The sequence below is a fragment of the Prionailurus bengalensis genome, chromosome A2 (assembly GCF_016509475.1).
Source record: "Prionailurus bengalensis isolate Pbe53 chromosome A2, Fcat_Pben_1.1_paternal_pri, whole genome shotgun sequence".
Taxonomy (NCBI): Eukaryota; Metazoa; Chordata; class Mammalia; order Carnivora; family Felidae; genus Prionailurus; species Prionailurus bengalensis.
Genome location: NC_057348.1, coordinates 80,304,838 through 80,323,136, shown reverse-complemented (window position 1 = coordinate 80,323,136; position 18,299 = coordinate 80,304,838). Strand labels below are relative to the sequence as shown.

The following is an 18,299-nucleotide window of genomic DNA, read 5'->3' as shown; positions in this document are numbered from 1 at the left end:
TCGTGGATTTGAGCCCCACGTCGGGCTCTGTGCTGGCAGTTTGGAGCCTGGAGCCTGCTTTGGATTCTGAGTCTCCCTCTCTCTCTCTCTGCCCCCTCCCCGGCTTGCTCTCATTCTCTCTCTCTCTCTCTCTCTCAAAAATGAATAAACATTATGAAGAAACATTTTTTTTAAATAAAAACAAATGAAACAGAAAATCACCCATAATCTTCTGCATGGGGTTGACTTGTGCTAACATCTTGATGTATCATTAAAGCATGTAATCTTTCCTATAGGTGAAATATATGTATAATTCAGCATCCTACAGTTTGAAATTTCATATTATGTCATATGCACATCCTCGTGTCAGTATAGTTATTTTTTAAGATCATTTTACTGTCTATATATTTTAATGACACAGACATACTATTGTTTATTTTACTTCTCTCTGTTATAAATAATTCTGTGTTGAAAACCTTTATGTGTACAGCTATGACTCGGTTTATTTCTTTAGAAATAATTTAGAAAGGTTTAGAAAGATTTACAAATAATTCCTAGACATGAAATTACCAGGTTGAATAAACTAGTCATGTTTAAGGCTCCTGCCTGATTTTTCCAAATTTCTTCCTGGAAGAGTCATACGGTTTGCAGAATGACCTGTCTTGCTGCTCCCATGTGGAAATAGCACTGGTGTTATCATTAAAAAATGACCACCGGACTGATGAAAAATGATATCTTTTTTATTGCAACAGACATTGTCTATTATTCATATTTCATTAAACCTCTGTATTTTCTCTTTTGTAACATCTACTCATTTCTTTTACCCATTTTTTAAAATTGGGATCTTACTGGTGTTTTCGATAATCTTTACAGTAACATCAATCCTCTGTTTCTCATATTGGTTGCAAATATTTTCTCAGTCTTTCTTCTCTTTAACTTCTTTGTTTTCTTTGACAGGTATGTGTTACATGTGTATGTAGTTACACATTCGCACGTAGTATATTTCTACATAAGTAGCCCTTTCCTCTGTTAATTCTTCCACTGAATTTGTGTTTAGGAAGTTTACATCTCTTTCTAAGATCAGAAAGTAACTTAAATGTTTAAATCTTTAACCAGTCTTTAACAGTTTTTGATGGGGTAGGGTAATGATCTAATAGATAATTTTCCCCTAAAGCCTACCCATTTTTTTCTAACACTGCTTGTTTGAAGAACCACTTCTTTCTCATTGATAGTTGATGTGTCTTTTATTTTTTTTTAATATACAAGATTTTACACACATCTGAGCCAATTTCTGGGTGATCTATTTGGTTCACTGTTTCTGTCTATCCATGCACCATTCAAATACCTTAGGTTATACAGTGTGTTTTAATATCATGTGGGGCATTCCTCTCTTTTTTCCCAAAAAGTTTAAGCTATTTTTGCCAGTTTATATGTCTAGATACAAAGTCCTTCCCCACCCCCAAATTCCACTAAGATTTTTATTGGAATTGCATGAAACATAAATTAAGAAGTATCTGCATATCACAATCTTTAGTTTACCTATCTAGAGATGTTATATTATTTTCCACTTATTTGTCTTCTATTATATCTCTGAAGGAAATTTTGTAGTCTTCTTTACACAGATGCTTAGTATTGTTTGTTAAAATTAGTCCTTATATTTATGTATTTGCCACCATGAACGGGGTCTTTTTCTGATATCTTCCAACTCAAAATTTCCCAACCATTTTTAGTGTCATAGAACTCTTTGATAATGTGGTGAAACAGTCTGGTCCTAAAGAAAAATTCTCATAAATCAAAACTGAATATTTATGAAATCTGAAAAAGCTACTGAACTTCTATTTGTCTATACAGTACTTCAGTCACTTTACTGAATGCTGAATAATTTCCAGATTGCCAATGATATTATTTGGAAAAAGTAATTTCCATTATTTTAAATTGTTGTTTCAGCTAGTTTGGCATCATTATGAATTCCCTCTTCCTTGTACTGGAAGAAATCTCACCAGGTCCCATTTCCCACACACCATTCCTGACATTCTCCCTGGATGTTATGTCTCTCATTTTACCCAAGTTGGCTTTTCTCTGGTTTAATTTTTTTATTTTTATTCAAAAAATGTTTTTAATGTTTTATTTATTTTTGAGAGAGAGAAAGAGAGACAGAGAGACAGAGACAGATCATGAACAGTGGAGGGGCAGAGAGAGAGGGAGACAGAATCTGAAGCAGGCTCCAGGCTCTGAGCTGTCAGCATAGAGCCTGATAGGGGGCTTGAACCCAGGAACCCTGAGCTCAAGTTGGACACTTAACCGACTGAGCTACCCAGGCACCCCGGCTCTTCTCTGGTTTTAGATTCTCTCAGTGTCTCTCAGAAGAAGTACTTTTGGTTGGTCTATCTGCATGGCTACTTATGTTATATTATGGAAAGTTATGTGACCTTTAAGTGACTCAGTGTTTTAAAAGAACAAACTTCTAAATCGTCAAGCTACAAAATAGCTCTCTGTTATACAGTATGTTTAAAATAATTTAATTTGTAAGAACTGAACCTACAGAGTCTTCAATAATATTTTTCTTCAATAAAACAAAGTTCAGTTGTAAAATGCCAAATAGGATGTTAAAACTTAAAATGGGTTGGTGGTGAACATATAAAGAAAAATTCTGTCTCTTTGTTAAAGTACAAACATGAGATTATAAGAGGAATACTCTAAAAATGATATCCTTGAATAGATTTTAATGACACATATAAAATATAAAGTATAAATACAGAATTTCAAAATGCTATGTAATTGTAAAATAACTAAATTTAAATATAGAAAAACACATTGATTGTCTGGTATAGGGATTAGTATTAAACACGAGTCATTTTTCCAAACTCCTTAAGAGTTATTGTCTAAGATATTATATATTTCCTCCTTGCATGAAAATCAAGACAGGGATGGGTCAGTAAAAAACTTCAGAAATCTGAGCCCCACAGATTCACTCATATTTTGTCCAGGACTAGCTCTGGTGCTAATATGAAAACTTAAAAAAAATTTTAATGTTTATTTATTTTTGAGAGAGAGACAGAGTGTGAGCCGGGGAGGGGCACAGAGAGAGGGAGACACAGAATCTGAAGCAGGCTCCAGGCTCTGAGCTGTCAGCACAGAGCCCGACGCGGGGCTTGAACCCACGAACCATGAGATTGTGACCTGAGGGGAAGTCAGAACCTAACCACCCAGGCACCCTTGAAAACTTTTAATAAAATCCATCTTGCTATTAAATCTAACCAATGAACACCTATATCCATATCCAGATGTTAATATATAAATGTATGCTTATATATATATATATATATATATATATATATATATATAGTGTGTGTGTGTGTGCATTCACAAAACCTGCAAACTGGAAATGTGAGCTTGGAACATCCGTATATCATGCAGTTTCTTTGGGAAAACTGTTCTGTTGTCTTTTCCTCTAGTCACAATTTTCCCCAAATTCTTTAAAAATTCAAACATGAACATGAGTGCTTTTTGTCCATAAACAAATGAAATGAAATTTTTATATACTGGGCTATCATTTATGTCATAATCTAATGAGTCTGTCTACATTTGCAATAGTTAACATTTGAGAAACAGCTCAAGAAAACTGAACTCTTTACTGTTCCTGGAAACCAGTGGAAGGCCATCAGGGGTGGTTACCTGGGTTTGCTGAAGTCTGAGAAGTACATTTCTGCCAGCAGGTGCCACTGGATGCCCCCATTGTTGCTGTACTGAAGGAGGACACCTTCCTCTCTGCTGTCGGGTTTGTTGCACGCAGCGCTCTCTCCACCAATCTGGATGTAGAACTGGACAAAGTCGACCCAAGAGGTGTCCAGATCCCAGCTCACCAGCTGCCTTTTCCCAGCCTTTCCAAAAGACAGAAGAACCACAGATTCAATCATCTGGGGGCTCTTCGGCATTCTGTCATTTCAGTTTCAAGATCATAGGCACATCCTAGCATCAGGTGGAGATGATTTTGTTCCCATCATACTGTTGAGAGGAGCAAGTTGTGCCATTTAATTCTCTGCTCTGGTTATGGTAACTGTTCCTGAATACATTTGATTAGTCTCCGCATCATTGATTCCCAGACTTGGTTATGAGACCCTAGGGAACTGCTAATTATACCAAAGAGTATTTGAAAGTCTTTAAAAATAAAGCAAAATTAATTTTAATTAAATACTCCACGTATTTGCTTTGTAAATCTCTTCCAGGCAGAGTAGTGGAGAAGAAAGACCATATACTTTGAAATCAGTTGGAATTGGGTTGGAATTTTAGACCATTATTCATGCTGTTCACTAGCTGTGTGACCTTTCTGAGCTTTTCTTTTCCTCAAAGAAACAATATGGGTAATAATACCTTCCTTATAGGATGCTGTGACAATTAGATGAAATAGATGTTGCATGTAATTTGCCTAGCACATGGCATGTCTTGCTGAGGGAACATCCTCTCCAGAGATAGGCCCTGACCCCCCTCCTCCCTGGGAATTAAAGTGAAACATGCAAAATAATAACTTTTTGACAAAAAGAAAGAGTACTCAAGTCTCTGAGGCTCCTGGTCAGTCTCTCTCTCTGTCTCTTTCTTGGTAACAGAGAGGGTGGGAGGGACCATTTCAGTAAGTTTTTGTGACCATGAAATGGTCTCTTTGTGTCTCAAAAAATGTTAAAAATATCCTCAACCTGCTTCCTTTGCTCAGTGTGTCCCCTACATGTCACAGTCATGTGGTGAAGTACTAGACTCAAATTGACAAGGTTTGTTGTCATTCCTGTTTTGCATAAATGGGTTCGCACTAATGGGACTGAAAAACGGTTTGCCCATGAGATTCTTCCACCCAGGGGTACCGCCAAAGCTAATCCATAGACTGCACTGAATTGGTCTTGGAGAGCTCCCAAGGAGTTCAATTAAAAGCCAGGAAGAAAAATTGAGATAGGATACATAGTATAGAGAAAAACATCCCTCAGACTTATAATTTAAACCCGATTCTAATCCACTAAGTTAATTAAGAAAGGGTTTCAGTTATTAGAAGTCACAGGGGAAATACTTGGGGATAATTAAAACACTACACTGTTCCTGATAAATCTAAAGCCAATTAAGAGACTCCAAAACAAACGAGGGAGCAGCAAAATGAGAACTGAAGTTAATCCTGAGACAAGAACTTATTCTTTGGAATTCTCAATTTTAAGTATGTATTTGAGAAAATCCTAAAAGTAATAGGCATTTTCAACGTGTTATGTATGCTTTTAACTTTTATTTTTGTTGATTTGAGATATTGTAAGTGAGAAACATCTCAGAGGTTATTATAATCTGGCCTAGAATTTTCATGCCTCAGGATCATTACAGGAAGAATGATTTTAAGAAGAAAAACTATAGAACCTAGCTAGTTAATTCCAATCCAGAAAACTTCTATAAAAATTTGGCATGTGGAAATGAGCCAGAAGGACAAAGATCTAAGGTGAGGAGAATTATTAAAAATCCAATTATCACAATTAGCTGATTGGAATGATTGGTCTATTGTGAAATTCACAGAGTAGTGCTTTTTTTTCCAGGAGACTATGGTGTTGGTCGACAAAGATTTTGAAAGGGTTTCATGAGATTTTTGTAAATGGTAGAAAATATCGTACAAATACTTAGTTTGGCACTGAAGGTGTTTTTTTCCTAGAGAATAGCACAGATCATTTTCTTTTGTTCAGTGACCTGAAATGCTGAGCATTGTTTTAAAGGGAGATAAAAAAGAAAAAGGAAATGGCTTACGGCAAACTTTTTGTCAGAATTTAGAATGATGTAACAACATGCTTTGTGGTTTTTCTATTCTACTATTATCAATGTATTTATGTGTGTGTAAGTGTAGAGATATACACATCTAATGTGCGCACGCATGTGTGTTAAAGTAATAGGTTATGGATCTCTTCATTTTTGGAATGTAAAAATACCATCCAATTTCCTTCCAACATTCTAGGTTAAAATGGCTCACTGCTTTAAGGGTTTAGATAAAATAAAACATTTTAAAGGCAATGTCTTCAGAATCTAGAGACTTCATAACACAACCTCTAAAACATTTCATAAAACTTTACATTTGCCTCCCATTAAAATATTCTCTAGTCAAAATGCTACTAGAAAAATATTTCTATATTTATTTGAAAACAACCATTTCTTTTTTTTCTTAAATTTATTTATTTATTTTGAGAGAGAGAGAGAGATAGAGAGAGAGAGAGGGAGAAAGAGAAAGAGCATGACCAGAGAGGGGCAGATAGACAGGGAGAGGGAGAGAATCCCAAGCAGGCTCCTTGCTTCACACTGAGCCTGACATGGAGCTTGATCTCACAATTGTGAGATCATGACCTGAGCCAAAATCAAGAGCAGGATGCTTAATCAACTAAGCCACCCAGGTGTCCTGAAAACAACCATTTCTTTAAAACCTCCAGCTTTCTAATTTTCTTTTTTTTTTCTTTCTTTCTCTCTCTTTCTCTTTTTCTTTCTTTCTTCTTCTCTCTCTCTCTCTCTCTCTCTTTCTTTCTTCTTTCTTTCTTTTCTCCTTCCTTCCTTCCTTCCTTCCTTCCTTTCTTTTCAATAAGAATTATTGGGTGCCAATTACACCATACACAATAGGAAAACAAACTTGGAAGGAGAGTTCACAAATACGTGTAGTGACAATAATGACAATTAGGGCAGCAGACCAAATTCTATTCCTTGTTGAATCCCACTTGGTCATATGATCATCTATCAATTCTATAATCTATTCAGTCTCAAGGTACTTGTTGATTTGTACATGCCTAGCTCATGGCATGCATTTCTGAGTTGAACACCTTATCTAGAGTTCGGTTCAGTCAGTAGGATTCAGCATCTTTCTGGGTACTATGAAAATAAAAATAAAACTATGATCTATCTATGAATACAACACAAGTGAGGGAGGAATTCAAAGAAAGGAGAGAGCAGTGTAGTCATCATGCCACAAAGCTCCATGGAGAAGCAGGATTTGAGCAGGACGTTTATAAGGTTTATACAGATACAGAGACAGTAGAAGGCATGATGGTAGGCAGTGGAGATTAAACAAAGACAAGGAAATTATTGAAACCTGGGATGGGGAGGAGAAATTTCTGTTTGGAGCAGAAGTCTGATGTTTCAAAAAATAAGAGGTGTAGTTAGGGCAGCAGTACTGGAAAGCACCCTGATTGATCAAAGAGGGACAGAATAGAAGCACATTTTAGGTTTAGGGTGCTTTGCAATAGGGCTAAGGAACCTTTCCTTTGGGTTACTGCTTTGGCTGGTAGGGGCTGCCAAATTGTGTATCCCACCTCTGTGCTAAAGCAGTGAGCACATGACTCTGGCTCTGTCAATCAGAGTATGTCTTTCCTCCAGACACTGTGACTGGCCAATCAGAAACCTTCCCTAGATGTTTCTACAGAGCTGTTTAGAGAGCTCTGTGGTCCTGGCACCACTCTCATAATGACAGCTGACCTGAAAATAGAGGAGAGAGTTCTGTGGGTATTTGAGTTTCTGGTTCCAGGTATCTCTGAGGCCAGCTTCATATAAGTCCTCCCTGTGTTCTGATTACATGAACCAAATTTCCCCTTTTTTGCTTAAGCTAGTTTGTCTCACTTAGAATTCAAAACAGATCTACTGATATAAGAGAAAAAAGAAAAAAAATGCTCTTCAGATATTCTGACAAAAATATAGGGAAAAGGCTGGATTGGGAAGGGAAGAGAATGATTTCACTTTTGAAATGCTGGTTTTAAGTTAGTGGCAGGGCATATAGATAGAAATATTTAATGGTACAAATTTTTAATTTTTTTCATAATTTTTTAAATGTTTATTTATTATTTTTGAGAGACAAAGCACAAGCAGGGGAGAGGCAGAGACAGAGAGAAATACAGAATCTGAAGCAGGATCCAGGCTCCAAGCCATCGGCACAGATGCGGGGCTCGAACCCACAAACCATGAGATCATGACCTGAGCTGAAGTCAGACACTCAACTGACTGAGCCACCCAGGTGCCCCTAATGATATAAATTTTAAATACACTCTCATAAAATGTAATTGTGACAGCTAACACTTACTGAATGATTTCTATGTGCCCCACATGACTCTTTATTCTTTACCTTCATTAACCCACCAATGGTCCCAACATCCCGCTCTACAATAGAGAAAACTAAGGTACAGAAAGATGTGGAAGTCTGCAAGATGAATGAGCTAATGAGTTTTGGAGCCTAGGTACAGATCCAGGTAGTCTGACAACAGAGATCACCTTGAATTAAGTACATACATATTGATATATAATCTTTCTGTGTTTAAAATATCTGTGTATGGGGGCGCCTGGGTGGCTCAGTCGGTTAAGCGGCCAACTTCAGCTCAGGTCATGATCTCGTGGTCTGTGAGTTTGAGCCCCGTGTCGGGCTCTGTGCTGACAGCTCAGAGCCTGGAGGCTGTTTCAGATTCTGTGTCTCCCTCTCTCTGACCCTCCCCCGTTCATGCTCTGTCTCTCTCTCTGTCTCAAAAATAAAATAAATGTTAAAAAAAATTTAAAAAATAAAATATCTGTATGCACGCATGTGTACTGGGATGTTTGGTACATATTGGTTAAGGATTCATAATCTTATTTTAAAATTGATGCTTACGGAGACACTATCTTCCCACTTCTGAGCAATTATACAGTGTATCCAGATCTATGCAACGTATACTGGTTGCTTGTGGACTATCATCTCTAATAATAATACCCGGCGGATGTTCAATGTCAATGGATAGGAAATATCATTAAATGGAATCCATCCCTGATTTTCTATCATTCTCTATCTTGTTTGCTGACTGATTCTTTGTTCTGCACCTGCATCAAAACAAAACCTGTACCTATTTTTGCATTTGCATAAGTTGACTTATTTTGGATTTCTTCCCAGATTCCACAACATATCAGCCCTACAGTATATCACCCACACCTGTGTATTTGTGATGCAGACTGGGACATTTCCAGTTGTCCTAGAATTGGTGGCTATAGTCCTTAATGGAAAGATGTGGTTTTAAACACCTCACATTCTAAATTTTTTTTAATGTTTATTTTTATTTTTGACAAAGAGAGAGAGAGATGGAGCATGAGTGGGGGAGGGGCAGAGAGAGAGGGAGACACAGAATCTGAAGCAGGCTCCAGGCTCTGAGCTGTCAGCACAGAGCCCGACGCAGGGCTCGAACTCACATTGCAAGATCATGACCCGAGCCGAAGTCAGACACTCAACTGACTGAGCCACCCTGGTGCCCCTAAGCATCTCACATTCTATAGGGAGCTGCTCATTAGTAGGGCTAGACATGTAGCTCAGGTTGGAGAAGTGGACCTGCTCCCTCTCCAGTCCTTTTGAGAACTATATAAAGAGACGAATTGGAGAAGGGAGAATGAAAGTAATGTCCTGCCTAGACGGTAGCAAGGGAGGAGAGGAAGGTGGTTCCCCCTTCCCCATTGCTGACTAAGCAACATGGGTTGGGGATGTTCCAAGAGAATCAGTCTTACAGATTCCAGTGGACACCTTTGTTCCCAGTTGGTGTCTACTGACTTGTCTGCCCAAACTGGTGCTGCCACTAGTGAAGACAAACACTGCGAGAAAAACTTCTGGGGAACCTGGGTGGCTCAGTTGGCTGAGTGTCTGACTTCAGTTCAGGTCATGATCTCACAGTTCATGAGTTCGAGCCCCTAACTGGGCTCTCTGCTGTCAGTGCAGAGCCTGCTTCGGATCCTCTGTCTCCCTCTCTCTCTCTGCCCCTCCCCTGTTTGTGCACACACACACACACTCTCTCCCTCTCAAAAAAAAAAACATTCAAAAGAAAGAAAAACTTCTACACAGTGTCCATTGTAGACTTCATGTTTATGTGCCCCCAAATCCGTATGTTGAAAGCCTAACCTCTAAGGGGATGGTGGGCCTTTGTCAGGTTATTAGATTATGAGAGTGGAGCCCTCATGATGGTATTAGTGTCCTTATAAGAAGAGACACAAGGGGCGCCTGGGTGGCTCAGTCAGTTGAGCATCAGACTTCAGCTTAGGTCATGATATCATGGTTGGTGGGTTTGAGCCCCCCATTGGGCTCTGTGCTGACAGCTCAGAGCCTGGAGCCTGCTTTGGATTCTGTGTCTCCCTCTCTCTCTGACCCCCACCTGCTCACACACTCTTTTGAATCTCTGTGTCAAGAATAAACATTAAAAAATGAAAACATAAACCAAAAAAAAAAAAAAAAAAAGAGATACAAGATAGCCTGATTTTTCTCTTGGTGCTCTCTCCACCATGTGAGGATACAATGAGAAGATGTCCATCTACAAACCGGGAAGCAGGCCCTCATCAGACACTGAATCTGCTGGTGCCTTCATCTGGGACTTCACAAACCTTTCAGAACTGAGAAAAAAAGTTTCCTACTTAAGCCACCCAATCTATGGTATTTTTAATGATAGTAGTCTGAATTGACTAAGACAGTCCTGTATTAGCAGATGCCACCAGCAGCCACCAAACTCAATGTTCAACATGGATGACTGTGCATGTCCCCAAACCTCACCATTATCCCTCCTTCCTCCAATCATATTCTTGAGATTAACAGATTGGCAAATTTCACAAATCCTTGTACGAGTGCTATGTGTCGGGCATTGTACGTGATTTGCAAGTGCTAACTCACCCTGTGTGAAGACTAATGAGGTAGGATCCTCTTATTAGTTCCACTGTACAAATGAGGAAGCCGAGTCATACAGAGGTTATGGGATTTGCTCAAAGTCACACAGCTGCCAAGCGGCAGATTCCGCCTGCAGCAGGCAGCTGCTGCTCTTAATCTCTAGGCTTCACCTTCTCCACCACCACTCACCCCTCGCCCATGGGCTGCACGCTCACACATCCTCCGATGCTGGGGCAAGAAGACACCAAGTCCCTGCCCCACTCAAAGACACTCAAGACAGAAGCCCGGCTGGCACAGCAGGAAAGGAAGGCGATTGGATTTAAATCCGGTAAAAGAAGGGCAGGGACTTTAAGCTGACCTAAACTGGATTTGTAGTAACCAAAAACAATCATAAAACTACAGGAGTTTGCCAAATGTACTTAAGGGGTAGGAATTTGACAAACGAATTTAAAAGCAAGTAATGTGGGCTGGGGGGAATAAAACTACCTCATGTTTGTACCCTCTGAGTTCAGACTGCTCCATAAATCACATATTTTCCTGATCATGCATTCTCAGACCTTAGTCATACCTTTATCCCCAGCTCTTACCTTGCTGAAATACAGAGACGATCCAGAAGAGATGACCCCACACCCTTGCTCTGGTTTTACAATTTCTCCCCCAATAACTTCTTGCCAGTCAGACTCCCAACCATTCTGGTTCTCAAAATCTGACATAATCGTGGAAGGAAGAGCCGCTTCTGGGTGGCATTCGGTGCCTTGGTACCCCTGGTCACACCTATGAGAGAGGAAGGCCAAACAAACAAGTCACCGTCTCCTCTGTGAATGCCAAGGCCACGCACCTGCAGCATTTCCTATGTCTCACTTTTGCTCAGACCTTAGCATCCACATTAGATATTTCTCCAGTGTCAATCTGTGTATGTGGTAGTGACAACCTTCAGGTTTTAACAGACACCGAACAGCAAGAACAAAAGGACTGAATCCTTAAAAGAAACAGTGCTATAACAGAACTGAGGCATCAAGCAGTAATGAAGAAGGATGTGTGTGTGTGTGTGTGTGTGTGTGTGTGTGTGTGTGTGTGTGTTGGTGGCTGGGGAGAAGAAGAGCGGGATTTTCCTCAAAGTCACATATAGTCTTCAAAGTCACATATAAATATTTGTCTGTTCATCCAACATGTAGCTCTGGCCACGTTTTATAGCTCCCTTTTCTGATTAAATTACATCTCTTTTAGAGTCTTTGAGTATTTAAGTGTGTTCCTATCTCATCCTCATTAGCGATAATCACCATGGCCCCCTGCCCACAACCTTGAGCTTCTCTCGAAGTGACATAAGACAGCGTGTAGCAGCTGTCTGACAGGTGCTTTAAGAGTGTCAGAGGAAGGAAAGGGAAACAATAGCAAGGCTCTTGTTTCCCAAAGAGGACTTTGGGGTTAATTAATAAACTCTGAAATTTATACCCAGGAGGCCTGGTCTTTTGTTAGATTTTGAAGTTTAGAATATATGGCTTCAGACTTTACTTAAATGTAACAACAGCTTGGGGCTCCTGAGTGGCTCAATCAGTTGAGCGTCCAACTTCAGCTCAGGTCATGGTCTCACGGCTCATGGGTTTGAGCCCCGTGTCGGGCTCTGTGCTGACAGCTCAGAGCCTGGAGCCTACTTCAGATTCTGTCTCTCCTCTCTCTCAGAAATAAATAAACATTAAAAAAAAACTTTTTCAAATGTAACAACATCTTTTACATCTGAAATAAGAACAGAAAGGAGGATCCTTTTCTTTTGGCTATTTCATTATTTATTAGTCTTTCCATACAACTCTGAGGACAACTGCTATGGTATCCCTCTAAACACAAATTCTGGGACACCTGGGTGGCTCAGTCGGTTGAGTGTCTGATTTCAGCTCAGGTCATGATCTCATGGTTGGTGGGTTCGAGCCCTGAGGCTTGCTGCTGTCAGCACGGAGCCTGCTTGGGATTCTCTGTCCCCCTCTCTCTCTACTCCTCCCCAATTCACGCTCTCTCAAAAACAAAACAAAAACAAAAACAAAAAAACCCAAAACGACACTTAAACACAAATCCTGAGAAGCACACAATCACACTTGGTGGCATACATACCTGCACATACCGTGGTCACATGAGCCATGCCCACTGCACATACTTGGGCACTGCTGCCCAATGTAAATGTTATCCAAAGCCCACTCGTCTTGGGCTGTGTAATAGCTCTGACTCCAGCGGAAGCGGGTGGCACTGGACCTAGAAACAAGGTATGGTAATAAATCCAATATTTTAACTGACACGTGGCAGCACAAAGAATGTCAGAGTTCAGAATCTTTCAGATAACGGAACTTCCTGGAACTTGTATTTTTTTTTCAATATATGAAGTTTATTGTCAAATTGGTTTCCATACAACACCCAGTGCTCATCCCAAAAGGTGCCCTCCTCAATACCCATCACCCACCCTCCCCTCCCTCCCACCCCCCATCAACCCTCAGTTGGTTCTCAGTTTTTAAGAGTCTCTTATGCTTTGGCTCTCTCCCACTCTAACCTCTTTTTTTTTTTCCTTCCCCTCACCCATGGGTTTCTGTTAAGTTTCTCAGGATCCACATAAGAGTGAAAACATATGGTATCTGTCGTTCTCTGTATGGCTTATTTCACTTAGCATCACATTCTCCAGTTCTATCCACGTTGCTACAAAGGGCCATATTTCATTCTTTCTCATTGCCACGTAGTACTCCATTGTGTATATAAACCACAATTTCTTTCTCCATTCATCAGTTGATGGACATTTAGGCTCTTTCCATAATTTGGCTATTGTTGAGAGTGCTGCTATAAACATTGGGGTACAAGTGCCCCTATGCATCAGTACTCCTGTATCCCTTGGGTAAATTCCTAGCAGTGCTACTGCTGGGTCATAGGGTAGGTCTATTTTTAATTTTTTGAGGAACCTCCACACTGTTTTCCAGAGTGGTTGCACCAATTTGCATTCCCACCAACAGTGCAAGAGGGCTGAACTTGTATTTTGCTGCCAATCATTTTTCTTTGGTAGTTTAATGTCTGCTCAATCATTATCCAATTCAACAATTTTATCATGAAGAAAAGTTAAAAATAAATCTGTGGTTTGGATATATACCTCAATCTTAATTTAATTGGTGACATTTTAAAGAAAAACAAAATATCAGATTTTTTAGTTGTTGTTACACAGAGATTTGATGCTAGGAAAAGAAAGGAAAAAAGAAAGAATATTTAAAAAAAAGGTATATACGAAAGAGCCTCTCATTCACAGATGAAAATGTGAGGTGTTTAAATTACACTACTACTATTCCTTACGATAAACACAACAGTAGTTATTGGAAAACTTCCAGTTAGCTCTCAATAGAAGATGAAAGTTGAGTTTGGGGGTATTGTTTTGGGGTTGAGGGACATGCTACAATGTACTATAAGTAAGAACATCTGGGTGCTAAATTCTGCTTATTATTTCTGAAACATTAACTTGTTTTGGTTTCATGGACAAGCTGATGTTAAGTGGAAACAAAAAGTTAAACAGTCCATTGTACACAGAAAACACTTGGGACCTTGATTCATCTAAACCAGAGAGAAAGTCTAAAAAGAGGGAATTTTGAGAGCACATTCACTGTGCTCAAGAAAGTTGCCATTCACTGACCGTCATAAAACATTCTTTTAAAATCATATCATATTTTTTGTCTCTAGAAATTTTCAGGGGTTGTGATTAGTTCTTTTTGGTGCCCAACAAAAGTGCAAAACAAAAGAAAACAAAAAAGATGCACAGAATTAATGTGCAGGCTCAGTTCCATTGATTAAACCCTCCCAGAGCACACTACCTACACATACACTTGATCTTAATGGCTCAGAATGATCCCTTAATGTCTACTGCATCAATTATCCACATATTAAATACTCCCTAAGTACGTAACAGATTGTTAAAATCCAGGCTAAGCCTTTATTGTTTATTTTACCAATGATCTATGGCTAATATGTTGCATTTTCATTCCTAGTAGGATAATTCCAGGATTCACTGAGATGCTTCCAGTAGACACACGATTGCTGCATATCAGTGCTCGTCATGATATGTGCCATGACAAGAATGCGCCTCCTCTATGGTAATAATTTATATTTGTAATCTAACAGCCATCACAACTTCCAGAGTTCCATTAAGAAATTCCTACTATAAAAGTAGGTACACTGTTTTAGAGCACAGAGCCCTACAGAAAAGAAGACAATTAAGTTTCATGTATCAGTGTCATGCCAAGGACTGCGTCATGCTTTCAGGACTGCTTGTAATCTGAGTCAAGTCTAAGGCCACAGGTGTTCAGATTGTGAGCTCTTCTGGGGACAGGGCCATCTTTAGTCTCAATAGTTTGCACAGGAACAGAATAAAGTAGGTGTACCAAAAATGTCTGCTAAAAAAATGAGTCAATGAATGGAAAAGCAGGCCAGGAAAGGGCAGCCTGTTTCTGACTTCTCTTGGTAATGAAGTAAAGAATTTGGTAGGAGTCTGGGGACTTGACCCCTTGGGCCCTAGCCCTGCAATTTATCAGCTGTGTGACCTTTAGTGAGGAATTTAAGCCTTCAGGTTTTCTAAGTTCCTCACCTCTCAAATAAGGGGACTGGACAAACTGATTTCTAAGATCCCTTCCAGCTCGTAAATTTCGTGATTGTTCTGGTGGTTGTTGACTGAGGATGGTTTATTTTCTTTAAAGTCACATGTCTACATGAAACACATTGTTTTGAAGTTTTGATATTTCAAACATTAAAATGGGGTTGGAAGGTTTCAGAAATCTGTCCTAGATTTCCCAGTTTATTTATGCTTCTGAACAGTCACATGTAAACACATCCTAAATTCTTTGACTAAGTAAATTAATCCTTATGTGCATCTTGTGAACTCTTGAAAAAGATAGTATCTCCTGAAGATAAAAAGCTCAAAGTGGATTCTTCCATTTAAAATTACAATCCACAGTTTAATGTGATGTTAATTAACAGAAAAGGAAGCAAGAAGAGGTTGAATATTGGCTTTGTTTTTAGTGAGAAAAAAAAAATTAGTTGTGTGAGCAATCTCCAGCTGGTCGCACATGAGAACACAAGGTGTGATCTCACTGATTTGCAGTTGCATCACTGCTAAATATTGCCCTCAATACAAATATTTAATTTGCCAACCCCTTCCTGCCTCAAATCTAAGCAATCTTAGAAGGAACGTCTTGTGTATTTCAGGTTGGGTCCGAAAGTGGGACCACTTTGATGTGCCGTGTGCATCATGAAATGAAGTCGACTTGCACTTAAAGTCCAAACTCTATGGATTCCCCAAAGCAACAAAACTTGACAGTCTTGTCTTAATTGACTTTTTTCCCCCCTCATATAAACTTCTAAACTGAATTAAACTACCACTGAGTCATCTCTTGACAGGTATCAAGGTATCAACGCTAAGGAATCAAGGTAAATGAAGCCTGACTAAATTGTATTTTCCACTTTCAGAGTTACTGTAATTACATTTACCCAATTATTCTGAAACTCATTCAGTCATTAGGCGTAGGTTTGTTTATGAAGTCAGCAACTGACAGCTGTTTGGGTCTCATTAGGCCCTGTTCTTATGTAAATGTCTCTCATAAAAACAAAATTAATTTTCATTGGGTAACAAATGTTCAGTTCATATACAATATTATTTCTCTGAGCAGGTGTATATATAGTTGGTATTTCTGCTGAAAGTTGTCCCACCTAGCATATCTTCCAAAGTTAACAGACCTTTGATAACATGGGAACCACATTTGCTTGTATGCATTCAATTGATAGTTGCATATGCATCAGTCAAAGCAGCAGAACGAAGATTTGCCAAAAGGCAAGATGTTTCAAACTAAATTGCACTCCCTCTCTCCAGTGCTTGAGTAAAACATGGTATTTGCAAAAGTTTGAAATGAATCTAATACACAAAATGATCAGGAATACCAAGGACAATAAATGAAATTTATCCTTATAGCAGAGCTTTTAAAAAGCTTTATAAATCCAAAAACAATGATAATAACCAGTTGAACACTTTTTTTTTTTGAAATGTAGTAATAATGTTTAAGTATTAGCGGGAGTACTAAAAGAAACTATCTTATTGGGTTGTTTGTTTTTAAAAAGTATGCTTACTTTCTTTACCTAGGGCTTGGAAAAGAATTTGGAAAAGCAGAATTCAATTATTCACTTACATGTACTTAAAGGCAAATAGCTGCAGGAATAATCTAATAGTGAGGCACACTGAATTAAAATTCTACTTAATTCTCCAACATGTAATGAGTACCCAATGTGTGGCAGGCAGTATTGGAACTGAAGTATTTAAAGGTTAAATAGATTTCCTCTCAAGTGTGTAATAAACATTAATGAGAATTGATCTTTTCTGACTATACTAAAACCTTCAACTCAGTGATACTATCTTTTAAGCAAGGAAATAATACTGTAACATACAATTTGAAGGTAAAATAACCTGCAGTTTTGGATTTTTGTTTTTTCTGGGTTTTTTTTTTATAAAGGACAATACTTCTTGGATACTCTCTAAACTACATTAATTAAGAATAATAGTTTAGAACATTTCTGAGGATGATAAGACATCTCTAAAATATACTATATACTATAAAGATTACTGACCTAACCATCATAATTTTGAAATTCTATTCCACACGTCAATAAATAAAAAGGAACATTTTTTAAGTAATGAGGGTAATATACTTAATGATAAAATAATCATAAAGAAAAAGCCTCAGTATTTATGACTAGTATTTCAATTGATCTGTTGTTTTTTAATAATCTTGATAGGTATGCTTGGAATATCCTTGAAATTAAATGAAAGTCTTGATTGTATTCCCAGCAGTGGATATAAAGAAGCAGGATGTTAGAGAAAGGAGCAACTTGTTATACAAAGCATTAGTTGAGTATCCAGGAAATGGCTCACAGTTGGATATAAAAAAATCTGTGGAAATCAAATTTCAAGCATTTTATTCCAACTGACATAATGATGAATCCTTAAAAATAATCAAGTAGACATTCTTCTATAATTCAGTAATTCAACTAAAGGACGTATAATAATAATTCTGGGTTGTTATCTAACCAATTGTTTTTGTGTAGAGTCTAACTTTATTGTAAAATAATCTAAGAAGGGTTTATTTAGTAATTTTCTCTTTATAAAAGGGCTCTCGGAAGGCAGATGCCAAAGAAAAATATAATTCTTGTCTCTCTCTTTCACTACTACTACATATCATCACAGAATCTTAGAATTCAAACACTGCGAGGGACTTTCAAGATCATCTAATTTAAACTCCTTTATTATACTCTGAAGAAATCAGGCTTGAAGAGGTTGTGAATGGTTAAAATCGTGTGATTAATTAATCACTGGGAGGGATATTGAAAACTCAGGCCTTCTAATTTCTAGTTCAAGTTTCTTTCTTGGGCGAGCTTATCCGGTCCCAGGGCTTCAAATGTACTTGTGGTATTTAATTTTTCAACCCAAAGTACATTTTATCCTAAGAAACCTCTTTTTTGAGCTCCAGATGTATAAGTCCAGTTGGCTTCTTGACATTTCTGCTGGGATAGATAAGTCTCTCAACTCTCTATCACAAAAACAGAACACTTCATTTCCTGTCCCCAGTCCACTCCTTCTCCAGGCTTTCCCACCTCTGTCAGTGGTACAACCATCCAGCAATTT

The 18,299-nt window shown here is 38.4% G+C and overlaps 1 protein-coding gene across 3 annotated transcripts in view; it reads right to left on the bottom strand.

The window, feature by feature from the left end:
* RELN (reelin) overlaps positions 1 to 18,299 on the bottom strand; it is a 533,601-nt gene that overhangs the window by 119,703 nt on the left and 395,599 nt on the right. For all 3 annotated transcript variants that reach the window (XM_043588658.1, XM_043588659.1, XM_043588660.1), the window contains exons 23-25: positions 12,725 to 12,862; positions 11,209 to 11,395; positions 3,655 to 3,860 (exon numbers count right to left, since the gene is read on the bottom strand). In XM_043588658.1, coding sequence (XP_043444593.1) covers positions 3,655 to 3,860; positions 11,209 to 11,395; positions 12,725 to 12,862 — 531 coding nt within the window. The remainder of the gene's footprint in view (positions 1 to 3,654; positions 3,861 to 11,208; positions 11,396 to 12,724; positions 12,863 to 18,299) is intronic.